This window comes from Lactuca sativa, chromosome 4 (genome assembly GCF_002870075.4).
Source record: "Lactuca sativa cultivar Salinas chromosome 4, Lsat_Salinas_v11, whole genome shotgun sequence".
Taxonomy (NCBI): domain Eukaryota; kingdom Viridiplantae; phylum Streptophyta; class Magnoliopsida; order Asterales; family Asteraceae; genus Lactuca; species Lactuca sativa.
The window spans coordinates 108,092,545-108,116,118 of NC_056626.2; the positions used below are offsets into that span (position 1 = coordinate 108,092,545).

At 37.3% G+C, this 23,574-nt stretch overlaps 1 protein-coding gene across 2 annotated transcripts; it reads left to right on the forward strand.

The window, feature by feature from the left end:
* The first annotated feature begins 13,034 nt into the window (after positions 1-13,034).
* On the forward strand, positions 13,035-17,141 carry LOC111886182 (sec1 family domain-containing protein MIP3). 2 transcript variants are annotated; one of them, XM_023882413.2, is made up of 8 exons: positions 13,035-13,177; positions 13,358-13,446; positions 13,845-13,988; positions 14,308-14,457; positions 14,726-15,208; positions 15,277-16,680; positions 16,769-16,837; positions 16,931-17,141. In XM_023882413.2, the coding sequence occupies exons 2-8, from the start codon at positions 13,399-13,401 to the stop codon at positions 17,057-17,059; spliced, it is 2,427 nt and encodes an 808-aa protein (XP_023738181.1). In that variant the 5' UTR covers positions 13,035-13,177; positions 13,358-13,398; the 3' UTR covers positions 17,060-17,141. The 2 variants fall into 2 exon arrangements, with proteins under 2 accessions (XP_023738181.1, XP_023738180.1); XM_023882412.3 differs by having other exon boundaries at positions 13,055-13,282.
* Positions 17,142-23,574: the final 6,433 nt, after the last annotated feature.

The window sequence follows — 23,574 nt, forward strand, 5'->3', positions numbered from 1 at the left end:
TACAGTTTTGTTTATGGTTTCAAGTATCTTGTTTTGGAAAGGAAGGGCTCAACTTGATCGCAACGCACACACCCATGTTTTCCGCAATGAAGGATTTTGGGATGAACTCTGATAAATGTTTTTAATTAAGAATGTTTTGGAATGAATGGAATAAATGATATCTATGTTTGGGTTATATTAAAAATGAAAATTTTACACTCGATTTTTGGGTCGTTACATACATGGAGTCAATGAAAGTTATTATGAATATGGGAACACATTGGAGCATTCCAGCTGATAATGAGGGGGAACAAGTGAAACAACCCAAGGAATAGCCGAGACCATGGGCACGCTGAAATGTGAGGGCGAGAGGAGAGTGGGGTCAACCTCAACAATAATTTGAGAAAATTCCCATTGGAGGTGTCCCCACTGACCCATTTCAAATCTGGGTTGGTACTTATTTAGACAATCTTCGAGGGGAAGTGAACTATCAAAACCAATCCATAGACGTATTGTTTTCACACTTCCACATCGAGCATTCATTCACCCACCATGCCACCTCACTATCCTTACATACCGACGTGGGAAGAGCTTTGGTCACGACAAAACAACGTGGGAAGAGCTTTTATTTTCTTAGTTTATTTTTAGTGTGTTTAATTTGTGTGTTTTCATTTGGTTTGTTTTTAAAGACATGTAGCCGAATGGTAGATGTTTGTTTTCTTGCAACCAATGGTTTGTATTGTTCGTAGAGTTATTAGAATGTTGAGAGAAAAGAAGGTCGTGAGCGTTAGAGATAATAATTGGAGACCATACTTTTGATTAGTGTGTGGTGACATTCATGTGCGAAGATAGATTTGAGAAAAGAAAGAGTTCATTAAAGAAATAAAGGGTTTTAAAAAAAAGTCTTAATGAGTAAAGAGGACAATGGATGTTCACATACATAGAAGAATTGTTGAAAAAATGCATTCTGCCAAGACCCAGTTCTCACGATGTGATCTTCTACTACTCACGTCGTGAGGCAGATACCACCGCAATTGGGAATTCGATTTGAACCATGCTCATGTCGTGACCTCTCAACTCTCCTGCCGTGAGTCATCAGATATCACACATTACATTTTTTTCTTTCAACCTTACAATGTGGCATATGCTTTCCCACATTGAGATGCATTACTTTGAGGATTTTATGCACCACACTTTTCAAAGATGCAATTTTTTGTTTCACATGTTATTCAGCACATTCATGAGTACCAGCAAAGTCAAGTTCCAGTTACATATTCAAGGTGTTCAAGCTTTCCATACACTATCAAGATATCGGTCTCTCCACTACTATCCCAGGGGAGTCTGTTCATTTTTCTCCATTTTTACTGTTTTTATTTGCTTAAATAAATTTATGCATACAATGAGGGCATTGTATGAAATAAGTGTGGGGTAGGGGGTCGAAAAAAGAATTTAAATTTGAACTTGAAAAATGGTTTAACTTGAAATTTAGTGATAATTATATAAAAAAATACGTAAGTTACTAGTGTTGCGTGGGACAATCCGTGCAAACTCGAGTGTTTAATTGAACCAATATATGTTATAATATATTTGTGACTTCTCAGTCCTAGTGAAAAAGTCATGAGATATGAAAGGTAATCTAGTAGTTTGAATGACATAAAGTTTTGCAGTGTGTACCATAAATATATCTAGAAGAGCTTATGTAGTCATTGCGCCTTAAACTAATATCTCTAACAAATAAATGTTGAAGTTAAGCTCCCTTGCTTAAGCATGTAGGATATTTCTAGATTTGAGCAAAAAAAAAGCGAGACATATATATAAAAAAGGAGAGAGAAAAAAATTGCAAAAGTGAAAGAATTTTGAAGAAGCTATTAAAGTACGAAAAATAAGGTTTAGACGCATCTAAATGTGTAGGTAAGGATGAAAAGTTTGTACCAAATCCCGATCCCGTACCATAATTGGTATTGCAACGTACCAAATTTAAAAATACGAGACGGTACTCGGTACTCCAAAATCACAAAATTCGGGACGGTAGGTACTGGTACCGGTACCAAAAACCGATACAATTTCCGGTACCAATATCGGTAATGTTAATTCGGTACGGTACTCGGGATGTGTGACAACCCAAAATTTCTATTCTATACAACCAGTGTTCTAAAAGGCGCGTCATGGCGTAAGGCGTGGCTCCGCCGTTACGAATAGCCTCATAACGTTGCTGTTAGGCGTGGCGCGTGGCAAGGCGTGATATGGTGCGCCATGGCGCGTTATGGCGCCTGTTTTTTCGTTTGAGACACGGTTTTTTACTATTTGTTATGTCTTTTCTAATCGGAGATACAAGTATTGTGGTTTTTGTTACTAGTTATTGATCTAACACTTCTAAAAAGTAGTTATATTTAATATAAATTTATATTTATGTGGTAATATAATTTTAAATTAATACAAAATCGCCGCCTTACATCACGCCTTGAAAAACGCTATGGCTCACAATGGCTCGTTAAGCTTGAGGCTTGACCTTGCCGCCACGCCACGCCACACGCCATTTAGAACCTTGTATACAACCATTCAATTCAATAGAAGTCAGAACAGTTTCTGCTAACTTTCAAGCTTTTTGGAATAAGTTTGAATGTTTTAAAGTTAGTGCTTCAGAAGTTAACAGGAGAGAGGATGCCCTAGGGTTTATTGTGCATCAACAAAGTTCTAAAAACTCCAAGAGTTTGGAGTTTACGGCCTAAATGGTGTTTGGACCGTAAACCCCAATGACTATATAAGTGAGACTTAGTTATGTTATCACTTTTTCACAATATCAAGATCCAAAATCAATTCTCTCTCAAGTATCATCCAATAATTCTTCAAGATCTTCAACTTGTAAGAGTTTCTAGCCCTAATAAGTTGATATATTACTTAATATAGTGATCTTACACACTTCCATCCGTGAAATCATTCCAAAAGTGTAGATCTTCAAGTTTCACCAAGAACACACACTAGTGTTCTTGGACTTTTAGCACCTTTTCAAGCTTCTACCTAGTAAGTACTTCTATCCTAGAGTATTATAAGACTTGTTACACTTCTAAACATCAAGAAAACACCCAAGGAAGTCAAGATCAAAGGTGTTTACGGTCGGAGATGTTCTTGGACCGTAAACCCTAAAAATGGTGCCAAAGTGTGCCCTAGTCCCTTCTAAGCCTTGGAAACTAGCCTAGATCCCTTCCTTGATGAGCTTAGTACTTGAAAACTTCAAAAAACCATAATCCATATGGGTTTACGGCCGTAAACACATGGAGAAGTGGTCCATGGGCCGTAAACTCCATATTAGGGGTGAAATGATGCCACAAACACTTCCTAAGGCTTAGACATGAAGTTAGAATGCTTAGAATGACTTGTAAGACTTCAAAACACAAAATGGTCAAGGTACCATGAGTTTACGGCCGTAAACTCATGGGTTTACGATCTTAAACTACTAAACTCCAAAGGTGATGGTTACAAAACCGTAAACACCTTTAGGTGCCATTTCACTTCCCTTTGTTGAATCACATGTGATTCCAACACTTGATCAAGGTGTTTCTTAGTCCCGGAAGGTGTTTCCTTTTATATAGTTGTTTATAAACACTATATTCATGTCAATATGTGTCCTTATATGTCATTTAGGACTTATTGTGTCTCGGGACTTCATTCGTGGAACTTCTCATCCTTACACACATACCCGTTTGAATTACCCACATCAGGTGAGTTCATACCCCGTAATGAATCTTTTAATTGTTTTAACTTTTTTAAGGGGGGAATACAAGTTGAACACAATGATAATTGTGTAATTGTTTGTTACAAACATCTTTCAAAATGTTACTTATGTTATTTATAAGTTGTCAACACATTTCAAAACTCTTTTAAAGTTATGTTACTTTATAGTTATACAAAATTTTGTTTTTAAGGTACAAACATATCTTAGTAGATAAACGAGTCTTTTCAATAACAGTCCAAGTAGAACATTAGTAAACTATAATAGGTATAGTTTAGGAGAATGCTATTCATTACTTCTAGTACAATGAAGCACACAGGAGTCAGTTCATACAAGAGTCAAACAAACAGTGAAGAGAATCAAACAATACCATACAGAACATAACAAACAAGTTAAGTTGCTATAGCATAAGAACACACACAGGATCTAATTATACCAATGAATCACTAACTCACTGTTTTAAACAAAAGGTGATAGTTATATTGGGTATATATGATCATATAAATTTAATGTGAATTATACGGCTTGCAAGAATTTGCAGGGGTCACGTTTGGTTCCCTTAATCTCTAGACAGGGAGAGCGTTTAGTAGGGGTTCTAGCCTTCACATTATGACCGTAATAAAACAAATATGTTTTTAGGTTATTATTACATCCGCATGTCATTATAAACGACATCTATGTACTTACTTTTCCCATTACTTTCATAAAGTGACAGTACCACTTGAAAGTCGAAGTATTTTCTAGTCAAGATAGTTATAAACTAGGGAGAATATACTTTTACAATCGACAATCGGAACAGTTGAGTCTAGTACATAACAGAAGATACCTTGGTAGAAGGCTATGATTAAAAGTTAGGACCATAATGCTAGTCTTATGATTCCTTAATGTATACACCACAGGATACATATATAACAATAGGTTTCGACAGCTAATAGGATGTGTGCTCTCCACTTCACTTCCTATTCCTCGTTGGGTTGTGGGCTTGGAACGGATTCACCCAATCTATTATCTACCCGATTCTATATACATGTATGCTTAGTATACATTAAGTCATCATAAGGGTACCAGGTATGGGTCAGGTTATAGGACACAGAGTCGAAGCACAATTTTTCTAGTACAAAACATACTTTCCAAAGTCAGTACTTTTGGTATACAAAACTAGAAACTCCCCAGAAAAGGGTTTAATCCCCTTTATTAAACCGGTACAATTTTAAAGACTTTAGGTGATTAACTCTATAATACCTTAGTTTATACACCATGTTTATATATAAAACTAATTCCCATTAGGTAGTTAAATGTGTGTTTTCCGCCTTACTTCCTGTTCCTCGTTGAGTTGTGGGCTTAGGGCATATTCACTCAATTAACTTTCTATCCGATATCAGATTATATATAGCAGTATAAACTAAGCTATTATAAAAGTAGTCACTGTGGTCACTATTTCACTATAAGAAATATAGGTTTTCTTAAAGAGCTTTTCATCAGATATAAAGGAACCATTACAATTAACTCCATGAGTAATGAGTGAATACACTAGGGTTATATATGACAACGATCTAACAACCAATGGGATGTGTGCTATCCGCCTTACTTTCTGTTCCTCGTTGGGTTGTGAGCTTAGGGCAGATGCGCACAATCGATTGTTTGTTTACTCTGAGTCTTATATAACTTGTACCCACTTAGTACCCATAGAAAGGCTTGTAGTGTCATTTTACTTAATTTTCATTCAAGTAGGAAATATAGGATTTTCTAGAGGAATAAGCGAACTTTTCAAAACAGAACTTATAGCTTACACCACTTTTACATATACATTTTCAACCACATTTTACAACTTACTCACATCACTAAAATCTTATGAACTCGCCAACTTAATTGCTGATCAACTCTTTCAAATAACTTGTATTCTCAAGAGACTATTAGACAGGTGCTCGTGCTGGGGATTCAGAAGATGAAGCATTATAGCTTCAAATCTTGTTTTGTTATTTGTGTATGAATTCTATGTTTTGTGAACACAGACATTGTAAACACTTTCTTTCGAAATGAAATGGTTGTTCATTACTTGCTTACCATATACATATATCGTGATACTAAACATGAAGTCCTCCACCCCTGAACGATTTCGCCATTCCGGTTTTGGGGTGTGACAGGATGGATTTTTGATCAAATTCGGTATTCGTGATATTGGGAACGGTACCGGTTCTGTCCCACGCTCATCCCTATGTGTGGGACCATAGGGTCTCATTCGTAACATTGACATAGTAGCTATGAAAATCACCAAAAAGTGTAACACCCAAAATCAGAAAGGTTTAGAAATGGAAAGAAAACCCTAAGTCAAAAGAGTTGACTCGTCGAGTCCAGGGAGGAACTCGACGAGTCGGAGCGGGATCCGGGGGATCGAATAAGTGACCAAATCGGCGAGTCGGCTCGTGGACTCGACGAGTTGGGTCTGAAGAGGAAAACCCTAAATCCGGGACTTTGGACTCTATTTAAGCACTTTATTCTCTCCATTAGGGTTCCTTAGAGTCTCTCTCATCCAGAACATAAAACCCTAAACCTCCATTGTTACTCATTCAAGCTTTCTTTCCATTTTGGGTGATTTGAAGGAAGAAGGAAGAAGGGAATCATTGGGACTTCAAGGACTGGCTTTAGATCCAGAGTTTGTGGAACTTTCCAGAGCATTTGAAGGTAATGAATCGTTACCTTCCCTCTTTCGCATATAGATCAACCTTGGTTATGAGATTTGGGGCTTTTATGCCATGTTTAAGAACCAATTCGAGTTAGAAGCCCAAATCTGAAGTTGCTACTTCAGATCTAAGCATATCTTGGCCTAGAGAAGCATAAAGTAACTGTCCTTGGGTTGATTGTAGAGCCTCTTTGTCTTAAACCCTAGTTTATAGTAATTTAAGCCTAGATCTCTTTATCTACACGTAAAGTTTGCCACTTTACGTAAGGGATAAGCCTTTGAAGAGTGGATCTACAGTTTGGAGTCCAAGCATGACTCAAATAGCCTCTGCATGTATGAAGGACTGAATAGACTCGGCGAGTCCTTCGAGTGGACTCGGCGAGTTGTATGGAGATGGGCAGGAACTCGACGAGTTGGAGAACAACTCGGCGAGTCTGTTGAAGATTGCCTAGGACTCGGCGAGTCTGGTCGCAGAACCCCAAACCCTTCTAGTTAAGACTCAGACCAGTGAGTTGAGTAAAGACTCAGTGAGTTGGACAGGACATAACTCGGAAATCAGTAGACTCGGCGAGTCATGGGCTGACTCGGTGAGTCGAGTCGCGAAGGAGAGGGTTTTTGAGCTTATGAACTCGGCGAGTCAGTAGGCTGACTCGGCAAGTAGGGTCAACCTGGGAGGTTGACTTTGACAAAAGTTGACTTAGTCTGACTGTTGAAGGGCAGTTTGGGACTAAGCGTTATATTTGGTATTAGTAGATCGGGGAGTCATTGGGTAGTAGTGCGGAAGTTGTCAGATAGCAGTCAGCAGGGTATCAACAAGAACTCTAGCAGTGCAGGTGAGTTTCCTTCCAGTAGGAACGAGTCTAAGGCCACAATGTCGGCCCGTTTAGTTAGCATTAGTTTCCGGACTTCGGTCCGATGCAGTAGTTAGTATGTTTGATGCCTTCGTGGCTCAGACATGATTTATGTGTTATGTGTTCATGCTAGTTGATATGTTATGCTATGCTATGTTCAGTCAGTTTCCGGACTTCGGTCCGATGCAGGGGGCAATGCCCCGGTTAGTCCGGACTTCGGTCCAATGCAGGGGACAAGGTCCCAGTCGGTTTCCAGACTTCGGTCCGATGCAGGGGGCAAGGCCCCAGTTAGTCCGAACTTTGGTCCGATGCAGGGGACAAGGTCCCAGTCAGTTTCCGGACTTCGGTCCGATGCAGTGGGCAAGGCCCAGTATGTGCTTTATATGTTTGTATGGTATGTGGTAGTTTGGGGGAGCTCACTAAACTTTGTGCTTACAGTTTCAGTTTTTGGTTTCAGGTACTCAATTTTCAAAAGAGGAGCTCGGAGCGGTTGCAGTGCACACACCATAGTCAGTTAGCTTGGGATGTTTTACTCTGATAATAAGTTATGTTTCGAATTAATACTATGAAATTATGTTAGGACTTATAATACGGTTGTTATAAATATGGTTTTACCATTTTAGTAATGTTTTAAAAGACATCTTTAGTCGTGATTTTTGGGTCGTTACAAAAAGACTTGATAATTTTATAGGTATTGTGTCAATTTTACAAGTAAGAAATACGAAATATATGGTTATTTTTGGAAAAATGTTTAACTATTAATTAAAATTTTAGAAAAAACTTAATGTTTTAGTTGTTTTTGTTTTTATTTTCTCTAGCCTTAAAAATATACAAAATTGATGCTAATTTTCGAAAAGGGCAAATACCATAAAGGTCCCAACATTTTGTCATTAAATTGGGGAAAATCCTATAATTCAATTTTCGGTCAATGTGGCCATTTTTGTGTCGTTGAGTATTGGGCTTAGACTTTTTAGCCGTTTTCATCGGTTTCATCCGGTCATTAAGGTTTCAAATCTTATTTATGAACACTTGAGAGATAGTAGAAGGTCACACACACTCTTCCTTCCCTCTCTCCCACTGGTAAAGCATAGTTTTGTCTTCAAATTCTAGGTTGTATAGAGCATGTTCATCAAGGAATCAATGGTCTAAAGAGCTTAGGTGTGATTGTGATGAAATCGACACTTTTCCATCTCCAATACAGATGAAAATCAGGACAAAAAATTTCGAGGGTGTCCTAACTATCAGGTAAAAATGACATGATTTTTATGATTTTGTTGCTATTAAACTAAGAACTAAGGAAAAGGCAAATCCTTTTTGACACTGTGCATAACCAAAAAATGTGTTTTTATCTTGTTCCTTGATCCACCACTACCAAATAATCACTATAAGGAAACAATGTGGAAGTTGTATGTTGAGTTGGAACAAGCAAATAAAGCAAAAGAATGACACAGAATAATGTTGACACTTTTGAAGGTGGTGGTGATCATGTTGTTGCTTCTTCTGGTAATGGTGATTTTATTGGGTTTCATGGTTCACAAAGTGATGGTTCAAATAGGTTGAAGATGTGGGCATTAATTTTTTGAGAAAGGTGTTGACGATGATAATGTTTCTTATGAAGGCGGTGGTGATCTTTTGATGTTTATGTAGTTTTTTTAGGTGTAAGCATAGTAGTAGTGTTTTGTGATGTAATTCAGGTCATGTAATGTGAAACATCCCTAATGAACATGATGGTTATTTATGATGGTTATTATTTGTACATTTTTCCCAAACATATGTCAATGACATTATATGGTAGTGTACTTTACAATGTAAATTCAATTAGCAACATCAAGATAATGAAGTTTAAAAGATTGTCTACTGTCAACCAAAGGTAATAATAGCTGATATTTTATCATTAGCCAACAATAACATCCCACAAAATACAACGTAGTATGACCAAAGTACCAACATAATTACACAAAGGGGTAATAACAATTAGAACCAAGGTTCCAATTCTACCAAATTTATTGGACATGAATTGCAAACCTGTTACCAAGAGATATATGTTCAAAAAGGGCAGACAAAAAACTAAAGCTCGTTTTAACCCTATACTATGAAACATGTTGATCCAAAAGATATAAGGATATGTGTTCAAAAAGGGCATATTTAAATACTTATGCCCATTTTACCCCTATAATATGCATACATGCTAATCCAAACACAATATCTTGTCCTTCATATAAGGTCTCTTCTCAGAAAACGAAACAGGTTCACTCTTGCTTAGATTTATCTTTATGATTCTTTCAGAAGGTTTCCTCCTCTTCGACAGTGAAACAACCTTCTTCTTATGTCTTTTCCTTCTAACATGTAAGCAAACAGATATCATGATATGAATGACAATAACATATAAAAAGGAACACATAAATTACATACCTTTTGCATGGTTAACTCAATTTCAACTTGTGGACATCTAGATTAAACCATGTCTCTTATCATGCCCTTAAACTCATTTACCTCGGCCTCATTCCCCTCAACCTGAAGGTCATTCACCTCAACCCCATTCCCTTCAGGCTCAAGCTCATTCCCCTTAGCCTCAAGCTCATTCACCTCATCAACAAGCTCTTTCACCTCACCTTTAGTCTCATTGACCTTATCTGCAGTCTCATTCACCACAACATCACTTTCACCTCAACTTGAGTCATCTTATTATCAACATAAGGTGTATCTATTAAGATTTCATTAATGAATTCTTCACAAGTAAGGACACATATCATGTCCCTCCCCCCCCCCCCCCCCAACTAGTTTTTTCCCTCCTCCCAATGTTGTTGCTTTTCCCTCCCCTCATTGCCTTCATGTTTATTCTTTTCTTAGGAGTAGGTTGCTTAGCCACATTCTCGTGGTGAGCAGTTTGACTACCCACTTTATCCCATTTATCTTGTACATTTTGACAAGTTTTAGTTGATACATCATCCCCCAGATTTTATGTAGTTGAATTTCTTCCTGTTGAAGATTGTTAGGAGTAGTGCTTATCCATTCACCATCCATCCTTGTTCCATTCCTTTTAGGTGGGAAGTGGTCAAAATATGGTTGACTAACTCCATCTTTCCTTGGTCTCCCAAGCTTCCTTGTTGGAATAGGATCTTTGGGAACTTCTTCATTCTTGCAATAAATCTTGTTATGCCCAATTTGTTGGCATTTTCCACATCTGACAGTCCTATGTATCTTTGTCCTTTGAGTTGGATATTTAGAGTCGTGAGATTCAGAAGCATGCTTCATTTTGTTTACTTTAGGTCTCCTAGACATTCTCCTCACAAAGGGTGGTAGTGGCTTGATGAAATCAGTCCTTTGCCACAGATTGCTTCCACCAACAGGCAATATATTGTCCATATATGTTGCAATCAACTTGTCCTTATGGAACCAGGGAGAAAGAAACTTAAGAGGATCTTTGTGCACATAGTTGATTGCTGCCTGACCATGAACACATGGTATTCCAAACAACATCCACATTTTCCATATGCATGAATGAGGATGTAAATCCACCCTATACCCATCATATGCATACCTAGCCTCAAATAAATGACCTCCACTTGGTATTACCTTACACAACCTACAAGATAAAAAAGTTAGTTACCAATTATATGTAATAATATTATAGCCAATTAAAACAGTTAATGTGTTAACATTTTATCTCATATCTTTCCCAAATTCGGTAAGTTTTTCCAAGGTATTTGGGCCATAGTCACCTCTCCATTGGTTAGGCAAATCTCTTTGATGATAAACCCTTTCCATTAGGTAAATTCCGATTTCCTCAAGCATTGTAAGTAAAGGTTTCTTCCTCATTTCCTTATCATAGAATGGAAGCATTCTGAAATGCCATTCTCTACAGCCTTACATGCAAATCCTATTGGAAAGAAGTCCCTGCACCAAGTTTTTGGTTTCCTTGCCATTAGATAGGTATAAGATGAAAGTGTGATGTTCTTGATGTTCTCCATTGTAGCTTTAAAGTCCCCTTCTATTGTACTTTTAGCAGCCTCCCAAAACATATTCTTTAGTTCTAATCATGTGTATCTTTTCCTAAAATTTGCAAATATATGTCTTGCACATTATATGTGTTCAACATGTGGAAGGAATTGTGCCACAACCTGCAATAGTCCCTGTAATATGATAACAAATTAATAAGTAACACATTTGTATAATTTTTTTTTATTAAAAGCCATAATATACATACCTTGTGTTGGTATGAAATAACAACTAGCCCATTACCACCACCAAGATCCAAATCATCCACCAATAACTCAATGAACGAAGACCAATTGTCTTTATTCTCAATTGTAACTACTGTCCAAGCTATTGGATAGACATGATTGTCTGCATCTCTACCAGTAACAGTCAATGGCTCACCCTTTCTTTGCCCCTTCAAGAAACATTCATCCAGTCATATCACTTTTATGCGTCTTCTTTTCCATCCATCCTTGAAAGCCTTGAAGCATACATAAGACCTATTGAAATAGTTTATTCCACCAGGATTGACATCTACCCCAACCTTGCACGTGCTCCCTGGATTAGACCTGAGGATTTCATCTGCATAGTCCCAAACCCTAGCATAGCGTTCCTCTAACTTTCCTTCTATCATCTCCCTAGCCTGTGACCTTGCTCTTTGACATTGCCCCTTATATACATTCACTAAAAACCTCCTCAAAACATCTTATTTCATCTCATCCAATGTCATTTTAAGATTCCTGATGACATCTTGCAAGTAGTGCTTGGCTAACCAGTTAGAAGTAACTAAGCTACCAAATTTGTAATTCCTAACACAAAGATGAGTCTTAACAATGGATTTAATTTGGAATGTCCTTTCATTATACTTCCAAGCAGCTGCTACCCTAAAAGGACATGGCTTTTTATTACTAGAATTGTTGCCACACCTAGCAATTACCCTAAGTCTATCACTCTTCTCAAAGTAAATACCATAACCATTATGGACTACATGATTTGTTAATGCAAACCTAAGTTGAGCAGGGGACTCGTAACACTCACCCAATTCAAGTCTCGTTTCGCTCCAAAGTTGGTTTGGATCATGGACCCTAAACTCTACACCAATTTCTCCATCATTTGCCTCTGGTATGTGGCCATGCTCAACGTCATTTACACCAGGTTGATTATTATCATCCCCGACCCGTCTATACCCCTCTTTAACATATTTTCATCACACAAAAGTTAAGAAAATGGTCGTTACAGAGGTTGGATGGTGGTTTGAAGGTTTCTTGTGAAAAATCCAAGGAACTGAAGTAAAAAACATCATCATCTGAGTCTGAGTCTTCAACGTATACCTTCTCACGTCATTTGCCTTTCTCATCCTTAGTACCAGTTTTAGGTCGTTTGTCTTTGTGTTTCTTAGTACCAGAAACAGAGGTCATCTGCTAAATGTGCAATAAAGAACTTGTTACTAATAATGACGTGAGGAAAAAACCCACATACACTTCAATTTCATGTTCGAACCTACGTACCTTGCACATGCAGTGTGCCTCAACAACAATTTTCCGTGTGAAAATGTTGATTCTTCAGAATCCCTTTTCAAACCCCTATTCCCAAACTAATTGTATGCATGAAAACCCTTTTCGAATTCTAAAAGATGAACAAGTAAGTAGAGAAAAAGTGATGGATGGGTGTTTCAAGGTAAGAGGTGACCGGCTGGGCACGTTACCGTTTGTTAACCGGCTATTAGTCTTAAGTAGATAGCTCAATGACACAAAAATGACCATAAAGAACTATAAATTCCAATAAATAATTTATTATTATTATTATTATTTTGACTAAAATATAAATTGGAAAATAACCCGGATTTGGGGATTACCGCTACTGTATCAAGTTCCGGTGGCCGAACGAGCAGGGATCACAGTTCAGCGTCGGAGCTGGAGCTAATCGCAGAGAGCAGTGGCATATTAGACGATTAACAGCGTGAGTTCTTCACACCAAACTGAAAGAAAAAAATAATAATTCAAGTATTCGTTAAATTTCTGAATTAGGGCTTGCAGCTGAACAATCCATCAACAATCAAGACACGTAAGTTCTTTATGTTCGTGGATTTTCCGGCTTTTACCGATTGCATTGTTGTGATCTACATCTTTTCTTGTACAGATTATAATCCCTATGCGGTCTGAAGATTATTAGCTTTAAAAATGGCTTTCGTTAATGTGATCAATTGTTGCCTCGATTCCATCAGAGAAGTAAGTTCTCTTGGCCTTCAATAGTCGCTCCCTTCTATCTTTATCCGCATATATTTCGTTAATATGATCAATAATGAACCAGTTATCTTCTTACTATTTTCTTACTAGCCCATCTGTTTTCTCACTGTAATATCATTATTCCTGTGCTACCAAAGTTTCTCTCATTGGGCCTAATGCCGATGTCTCAAGACTCAAACAGTATTCCCATGTAGAATTTTCTGAAATGCTTTTGGAATTGTGTTTGCTATTATAACTGCACACTAGGCTAAAGATGTTACAGATAATATGATTGTAATGAATATATCCATTCTGCAAAGCGTAATTAAAGAATTATATTGCTCAAAGTTTTCCATCTTTTCTAAATATCTTGTTTGTGATTTCTTTCTTGTGCTGTTCAGTTATCTGAGGAACTTAAAGGTGCAGTAGTTTATTTGGATGCGGGATGTACAGAAAGTTTCAAGTTTCTTGGGGCATTCTCTGTTCTATTAGAGATGGGTGTACTTTCTGTTTGCAGCTTGGAGAGCATGTCTTCTCTTGACATGGTAAGTATGATTTGTCTTATATTTCACATTGTAAGAAATCAACACTTCATTATATTCTAGTGTTAAATACAAGAAATAGCAACTTTCATTGTACTATAAACAATCTATTCTATCCAATTACAGTAATGCCATCCAAATACATAGCAATTTGAAAGTTAATTACTATAATTGAGTAATAAGAAAACAAGTTAAAATGAAGTGGGGACTATGATTAGTTTCACTCTTATCATGCTTTCTTTTCCTTCTCTTTCTTCATTATGGTAAATACTTTTGGACATCAAGAATAATTCCATGACTCTTTTTGCTTTCTGTTTTTTAGGCAATTGATTGGAATCAGAAGAATGATGACCTCACAAAAGTAGTATTCTTCACTTGTCGCCTTCTAAGTGATGCACATCGATACATTTTACGTTGTCTAACAACACTTCAACATGTTTCCCAGTGCACTATATACATATCTATCTCAGAGGTGCTATTCTGTCATTACACCTTTCCTTGCTATTGTAATTATTTGAACTTATTGATGCTTTGCTTTGATATATCTTTGATAAAGACGTGAATGCCCTCCTCACCAGAATTCCATCCAACTAAGCAAACCCTTAAGTTTCTTTCTTCAATGATCCGAAATATTAGATTATTCACAACTTTTGATAACTTCACCTGATCATCATCCTTTCTGATTTTATTTCTTATTCTTGAATGGACTTCAATTTCAATTTTTTCTCTTGCTATTGCAGACAGGTCACTCGGCTTACCCTGATTCACCTTTAGGACCAGATGCTTATCATGAATATCAAATCTTACTTGTCCAAGATTACGAGGAACTGAAGAAGAAAAACAATCAAAACTCTATACACAAAAATGGCAACAAACCTAAGGAGAATCCCATCTTTGAAGATGAAGGGTGGTTGCAGCTTACCCCTCGTGAATCTGATACCCCTAAATCCCAACCTTTTTCCACTTCTAAAGATACTTATGATGGAGGACCTAAATTGATGGCTTATGTTCATCACTTCCCTTTGATTCTATGCCCCTTTTCACCAAAGTTCTTTGTGCTTCCATCTGAAGGGTCAATTTCTGAGGCATATTTATCAGGTGATCAAGAGAATTCGATTAGTTCCGGGTTGCCTCCTTTAAGTACTGGGACATTTCATGATGGTGAGGATATACCTCCTGGGGTTGCTCTTACTGCTCAATTTCTGTATCATTTGACAACAAAGGTAATGAGTATATTATAAATTTCATCATCATGATTCATGACCTTATCATTTGTTTCTAAAATCTGTAGATGGACCTAAAACTGGAAATCTTTTCGCTTGGTGATTTATCAAGAAGTGTAGGGAAGCTTATAACTGACATGTCTAGTCTTTACGATGTTGGGCGTCGTAAAAAACCCGCAGGGTTATTACTCATTGACCGAACAGTTGACCTTCTTACCCCTTGTTGCCATGGAGACACCCTCATTGACCGAATATTTTCATCCATCCCACGTAGGACCCGCACACCCTCCGGTCCAAAGGGTACCCGTTCCCGACCCACAAACCTACTCCGCTCCCCTCTCGATCTTCAAATACCACTAACTGAAATCCTTCAAGAAATCCCACCGAAAGACCTTCATCTTCTACAAACAATCGAACCTTTTTTACAGGGTTGGAGTAATACCAATCAACTTTCCGGGAATCTTTGTTCTTCAGAAATCGAGTTGCTTTCCGGGTCTTTAATCTCAACCGAAAATTTCAATGGGACACCGTTTCTTGAATCGATTCTTGATAAAAGAACAAAAGAAGGGACCACATTAATCAAGAAATGGCTTCAGGAAACAATCCGTAAAGAAAAGATCTCTGTAAACACAAAAATTCCACCGGGATTCGAACGTTTGATTAAATCTTTATCCAAAAACGAATCGACTTTCACTCGAAATAAAGGGATTATCCAGCTGGCGGCCGCCACGTCACACGCGATGACCGAAAAAAACCGCGCCAAATGGGATTCCTTTATTAGCGCGGAAAAAATCCTCGCGATAAACGCCACTGACACCACCCAAAACCTTTCATCACAGATGTGCGATATAATCAACAAAAGTTTGACCCGAGAACCCGAATCTTTAATTTCAATTGAAGACGCGTTGTTGTTGACAATAACTGGATATATTTTGGCTGGTGAAAATTTCCCGACTTCGAGTTCAACAGGCCCGTTTTCTTGGCAAGAAGAACATTTTTTAAAAGAAGCTATAGTGGATGCGATTCTTGAGAATCCTGAACTTGGAAAATTTAAGTTTCTTGATGGGTTATATGATGATCTTGAAGCTAATTTGAAAAAGAAAAGAGATGGGGGAGTGGCTAAAGATGATTTTGAAGATGATCAATGGGGTAGTTGGGATGAAGAAGATGGTGGTGATAATAATAATAATAATACGAGTAATGAGAATGCTTATAGTGATATGCAGTTGAAATTGGAGTTACGGGATCGGGTCGATAATCTTTTTAAATTTTTTCATAAATTAACGAATTTGAAGGGTGGGAAGGGAAGGGTAAATTGGGAAAGTGATAATGATCCGTATTCGAGAAAGGGATTATTGTATAAACTTGTGACAAGAATACTGAGAAAAGATGATGTACCCGGTTTGGAGTATCATTCGTCTACTGTTGGTCGGCTTTTTAAAACCGGTTTTGGAAGGTTTGGTCTTGGACAGGTATGCCAATGCTCCTACTTAGTTTAATGGAATTGGTCATTCCATTCCAATGAAAAGAAGCTGATGGAATTGGAATGTAATTGTGCAGGCAAAACCAAGTCTCTCTGATCAAAATGTTATACTGGTTTTTGTTGTGGGAGGCATGAATGCCATTGAGGTTTGTATTCAACTCTATTTTTGATCTCTTTTTGTGTATTTTTGATAATGTAACTAACAAGATTCTTGTTGTGTTGTGTATGGATTATGGAAGGTGCTTGAAGTTCAGGAGGCTTTATTGGAAAGTGGGCGATTGGATATAGAAGTGGTTCTTGGTGGAACAACTTTTCTCACTCCTACAAACATGCTTGATTTACTTTTAGGTGACTCTAGTTACATTTGATGTAATATATTATCACAACATTTTTGTCATCTTTTGTTAAAGTAATAAATCTAATATACAAATATAAAAACGGTATTTCCAAGTTTTGTGATGTGCATGATGCTTTAAACGAATTGGCTTGGTAGTTTCAGTTTGTTATTGCTGATTGGACTGGACTGAACATGTTTGCTAGGGCTATTTTCGAGTATGTATGAGAGGGTATTTATGTCTTTTACAAATCATATATCTTATCGGTATTTGTGTAAATTTCAATTACTTAAAATGCTGGTGACACCTAAAGTGTTTTTTTATCTAATGATCGCACGACTTGTATATGTTTCCCATATTTCCTTCAAACTTCCCATTATGATTTAACATATGATATTTTGGTTTTTGACCCAGTTCAATGTTATATCTTCTAAATCATTATATCAAGATCATAAAAGTTGAAGATGTTTTTGTGCATAAGTTAGTAAAGTGATTTTCAATCGAATGGGCGTCATGGTGGATTATTCTGTGTATTGAATCATATAATTTTCAATAAAAAGTTGTAATTACAAACATATTTTTTATTCTTGTTTCGGGTACTTTGTCAGACATAGATGATACTATGAACATGGTCAATGTATATGCTCCTGTGGACTCTGATTATAGAACTAATATGTAGGTTTAGTTGCCTTAATTAAAAATGTATAGAGGTGAAATTTGAATTTCATGGGGAATTTCAATGAAGTAATGTGCAAGGAGGATAGATTTTTATCCATAGTTTGGTGATATAGTTGAAAAATTGGGATTAGTGCATATTGTTTGGTAATAAAAAGCCGGTGCTTTTTCATAAATTCAAAGTTGTCAAAAAAGTTGTTTGAGCATAAAGATATAAGAGGTGCAGCTATTTGGAATTGAAGGAGATAATACTAGGAATACAATACAGGTTGATTCGAATGATTTGGAATTAGGTAATGGGGATAAATCAAATACTCAACTTGTGGGCAGTGATACGTGCATGGACATGGGACCCTCTAACTATGTACCACCTGGTTGGTTTGGTCCATTCCCGTCCGCGGCTCCAAATCAAATTCCTAATGCCAGTGACATGAATATTGACCTGGCCCAGGTACATGACAGAACCTCACGAAAAAGGAGAAGATCTAGATCACTAGAATCCACAGAGGTCTCAAATCACAACTCCTTAGACCTTAACAGTGAACCACCCCCTGCACACTCCTTTGTTGACCCAGATGGTGATGAACCCTCCGATTTTCAGAACCTTAGTGAAATTGAAAAGACTTGCTTGATTGGAAGAGAAATTGGGTTCGAGGTCGATAAGGATAACCCCATTCTAGAAGAGATTTTGGGCGAGTCAGGTGAGTTAAACGTTATCCAATGAACATTATGACTTTAAATGTTCGCGGGTTGGGGGAAGATCGTAAAGCGGCGTGAGTTAGCATATTGGTCAGATCATACAAACTCTCGTTCATTGGTATTCAAGAGACTCAACTTGCGGATGCAGACAATATAAACGTGGCTAATTGCTGGGGTTCTGACCAATGGGATGCATACAAAGTTCACGCAACTGGGAGATCTGGAGGCTTAATTAACATTTGGGATCCTCTTGTATTCACCTCAATTGATGTTATCAAATCTCGATATTGTCTGATCAATATTGGTAATTGGGTTGGAATTGATAAACCTGTCATTCTTGCCAACATATACGGACCTCAGGCGATCCCGAAAAAGGAGAAACCGTGGGTTGATCTTCTAAACCTCATGGAACGGAGAAAAGGAATATGGTTAATTTTAGGAGACTTTAATGCAGTTAGAAGAGCTGAGGAAAGGTTTAATTCAAACTTATGTGCACGCACTGCAATGGGATTCAACAGATTCATACATGATGGGGGTTTGCACGATCTAAAAATGGGCGGACATAGGTTTACGTATTTTTGTCACGACGACCTAAAACTAAGTAAGCTCGACAGATTCTTGGTGTGCTCTGATTTCTTATCCATTTTTCCCAATGTTGTGGTCACAGCCCTTCCTAGAGAGACTTCTGATCATTGTCCAATTCTTTTATCGACTACATCACTTGACTTTGGCCCAACTCCATTCCGCTTTTTTAACTCATGGACGGATAGGGATGACTTTCCGAATATTGTGGCGAGTGCACGGCTCCATTTCCAAGGTTTTGACACTACAGACTGTATGTTGGCTGCTAAACTTAAACATCTAAAGAATAAAATTAAGGAATGGAGGGCTACAGATCATCCAAAGGAGGTTGAAGAACTTAAATCGCTGAAGTCTAAGATGGTGGCTTTAGACCTCATAGCAGAATCCAGAGCTCTCACGACACCAGAAAAAGCAGACAGGAGAGACGGTTTCAAGAAAATAATTGAACTGGAAAGATTTACTAGCCTCGATCTTAAGCAGAAGTCTAGAATCCGTTGGGCCACTGATGGTGATGAAAACTCGAGGTTCTTCCATGGGTGGGTAAACAATAGGATCAGAAAGAATAATATCATGGGGATCATGATCAATGGGACACGGAGCACAAATCCAATTGAAATTAAAGTTGAAGCGCACCGATTTTTCCAAAATAAGTTTAAATGAAAAATGGCCAGACAAACCCAAGTTTTCAAATCCCTTGTTTTCACGTATCTCTTAGGCTGTCAGGAACTACTAAGAAGAACCCATTCCTTTGGGCGAAATCAAGGATGCAGTATGGGCGTGTGGTAGTGAAAAGGCTTCGGTCCCTGATGGGTTTATGTTTAAATTTATCAAGGCATATTGGGATATTATGTTTGGGGAAATCGCCCTTTTTGTCAAATATTTTGAAAGATTTGGAAGGCTCGATTCTTCTTGCAACTCTTCTTTTATCTCTCTGATTCCAAATGTTGGGTTTTGAGCATTCTAACACTCCTAGGTGTACATGCAACCCTAAATACCTTGGATCTATGTTTTCTCTATTATACATGCAAATAAGAACTTCCAAGGTATAATCCTAATCTAGCATACAAAACAATGAGTGTAACAAGATAGAATACATACCTCTTTGATGTAGAAAGTCTTCATGAAGCTTGAGTGCCTAGCCCCAATAGTGTGGAAGCCTCAAATGGAATCACAATCACCAAAACACTTAGAATAACTTGAGAGAATTCTACAACTCATGAAATCGGCTAGCCCTTTCACTTCACACACTAGTGGCCGATTTTGGTCAAGAATAAGATGCTTATATAGTTAGGGTTACACCATGTAAACCCTAATTGACATGGCCTTTCATTTCCATGATCCATGGGTACAAATACACCATGGAGCATCCATGAACCATCCTATGGGTTTTAGCGCAACTTGATTATCCATGGAGCATTAGCCCACTATATAAGTATGGATGATTTACACAATCAACCCATATATTTAATTAGTCTTCTTTTGATCACTTAATTAATCCTAGATTAATTCTTGATCAATACTAATTAAATAATCTTATTATTCTTATTATTAATATACTAGAACTTATAATATATTAATAACCATAAGTGTCTTATTTCTCTCATTATAGTCTATCTAAGTGCATGATGGTATGCAACCCAAATGGACCATGCCGGGTCGGGTCAAGTCTTACCAATTATAGTTATGGACTTAGACATTAATCCAACAACAAAGACCAAAGATCCATTGCTTTTCAGTGATTTTCGACCAATCAGCTTGATTGGTTGTTTGTACAAAATCATCTCTACTATACTGGCATCTCGCCTCAAAAGGGTTATTGGGAATTGTATTTATGAAGTACAATCGGCATATGTGGAAGGCAGGTATATACTAGCCCTTTAATTGTGAATGAAGTATGTACCTGGGCAAAAAAGGTCAAGAAAAAGATTTTGCTCTTCAAGGCTGACTTTGACAAAGCTTTTGACTCAGTAAATTGGGAATATTTAGACTTGATACTCATTCAAATGGGATTTGGAGAGAAGTGGAGGTTGTGGATCAGGGGGTGTATAAAGTCGGCTAGAGCATCCGTGCTTGTCAACGGTGTTCCAACCAAGGAGTTCTCAATGGAAAGGTGGGTGAGGCAAGGAGACCCCCTCTCACCATTTCTCTTTGTCATTGCCATGGAAGGACTTAATGTGGCGTTGAAGACAACTTGTATCAAAGGTATCTTTAAGGGAGTTCAACCTCCCAATAATGGACCGGTGATATCTCATTTGTTGTACGCGGATGATGCACTCTTTTTAGGCGAATGGTCGAAGAGAAACATTCAAAACCTTGCCTGAATTTTGAGGTGCTTTCATGTCTCATCCGGCTTGAAAGTAAATTTCAACAAATCCAAAGTTTTTGGAATCGGTTCCTCAACATCAGAAGCTTCCCATTGGGCCTCCTCTTTAGGACGTGAACCTTCATGCCTACCTTTCACTTATCTAGGGGTACCCGTTGGAGCGAATATGAATCTGAAAAAAAAAATTGGAAGCTAATTATTGATAAGTTCCCGTCTAAGCTTACGTCCTGGAAATCCAAAAACCTTTTGTTTGTGGGGAGGCTCACTCTTATCACATTTGTCTTAGGTAATTAAACCAGTCTTTTGCTATACTATTACCATTTCAATTTGCCAAGTTCTCATAATTCAGATTATGAAAAGGGATGCCGTAATCATAATCGAATTTTAGAACGCAAATAATGGACCCATATACAGAATTTCCTTATGTTGAGCCATTCCAACATGAAATTCATATATATATCCTTGACTAAATGATTAAAACCTCATGATCTAAGCTTATAGATTTGAGATGAAGTATAATTTCCTCTCCCTTAATTATAGCAAAACAACATTTTTCCCAATTGAAACCTTTTGTTTTCTATAATTAACATTGCTAGCTTGCAATACTTATCATGCTCCCACTAACATGATGATTATTAGCATAACACTTATGCTCCCACTAGCTTTGACATGTACTCAGAAATCAGCTGGACTTCTAGAAATCAATACTTCATTGACTTTCTTACCAAAGTTCAGATTTCTGATACTAGATTGTTTTGATAAGACTTTATCAAAATCATACACCTTCCCTTAGATAGCACACTTGTGTGTCTAAACAATTATGAAGAGGGATGCCGTAATCATAATGGTTAGACCTTTTTGCCACTTCTCACAAGTCCATGTTAGTGTGCCGGTAAACCACACACGCTCCACTAACGACTTTGAGAATGCAAATATCACAATTGCTATCTAGATAAAATCTACTTAGTGAAAGAGTTTCCTCACCATCATTTTCATGAATCGGAGAGAAACCTTATGACACTTAGATTTATATGGTGTATGAGTTCCTACCCATGTGAATTGTCAAAACCATAGTCACAAGGCTAGGATAATGACAAATCCAAAACCATATGGATTGAACTCAATCTTAACTTCTTGCCACCTGGCAACTCAAGGGCCTGCCATTGCTTCCAAGTTGTTATGCAACCAATTGAGAACTCTAAGAACTCATATGCAAAGCCAACTTTAACTGGAATGGGCACAAAATATGTCAACACGATAGGTTACACACCTCAAGTCGTGTGCTAGTGAAGAGCTTCAGGTTCTATTCTTGATTAGTTCTTGAGACTTTCAAGACCTTTAAGACTCCCACTGTCCTCTTGACCTATAAGACCCCCTTGTCAAATATCCAAGAGATAGTGTGGATTCTAATCAAGACAAACACTTCACACAATTGGCCTAAGTTGGTCTTTGTTTTATCCAAAACATCACAACTTACCAATTTCAAATGTACTAGAGTAGAAAACTTTTACTCTTACATTTGACAAGTGTTTTAAACCTTCTTTGAGACATGTCACTCAAATTACAATCTTGGATTATGACTCTAAGACTTGTATTGGAACGAAGTATGACTCATCTTCTTGATTTAACCATTTCAACAATTCAAGATCCCTCTTCTTAGTCATAAGAATGCACTAAGATTTCCTTAGAGAACTAATTTTGATATGGTTTCTTAATCATTAAGATGATCACAAAATTGATACTAAAGTACTCTCCCATCTTTTCAGATTTGAGAAACTTTTATCTTTCTGCCTAATTTGATTCTTCTTATTCGCTCTGCCTTACATTGGAATCTTTTTCCAATGTCTCAGAGTTACACTTAAGCTTTTAAGTATAATCATATTTACTGAGCTTTAGTAAACTATGACGAATAGTCTTATCAATCTTTTGTGGTGGACTTAATCAGTGCACAAGACTATGTACTCGATCCCTTAGTCAATTACTTGACTCACACATCCATGTGAATAAGAAATTAGTCTTAATTTTCCAATACTTGAAAGTTCTCATTCATCATGCTATACAACTTGCATAATTCCAAGTTCCGGTCCAAATGAAACTTGGGTGATGAGAATCTTTCCTTATTTGGTAAATTTAGACATTACCACAAATGAAAGAATCAATTTCATATTTCCACTCTTGCTATAAGCAACAAAAATTTCCACAGATTCCATTGTAAGGATATTTTAAAATAAATAAAATCAAAAATTTTCCTTTTATTTTAAAAACTTTG

Excerpts from the sequence above, each read along its gene's own strand:
- LOC111886182 (XM_023882413.2), top strand. The coding sequence starts at position 13,399 with ATGGCTTTCGTTAATGTGATCAATTGTTGCCTCGATTCCATCAGAGAA. Across the intron at positions 13,989-14,307 it reads GCATGTCTTCTCTTGACATG|GCAATTGATTGGAATCAGAA; the intron begins GTAAGTATGATT and ends TCTGTTTTTTAG. Across the intron at positions 14,458-14,725 it reads TATACATATCTATCTCAGAG|ACAGGTCACTCGGCTTACCC; the intron begins GTGCTATTCTGT and ends TTGCTATTGCAG.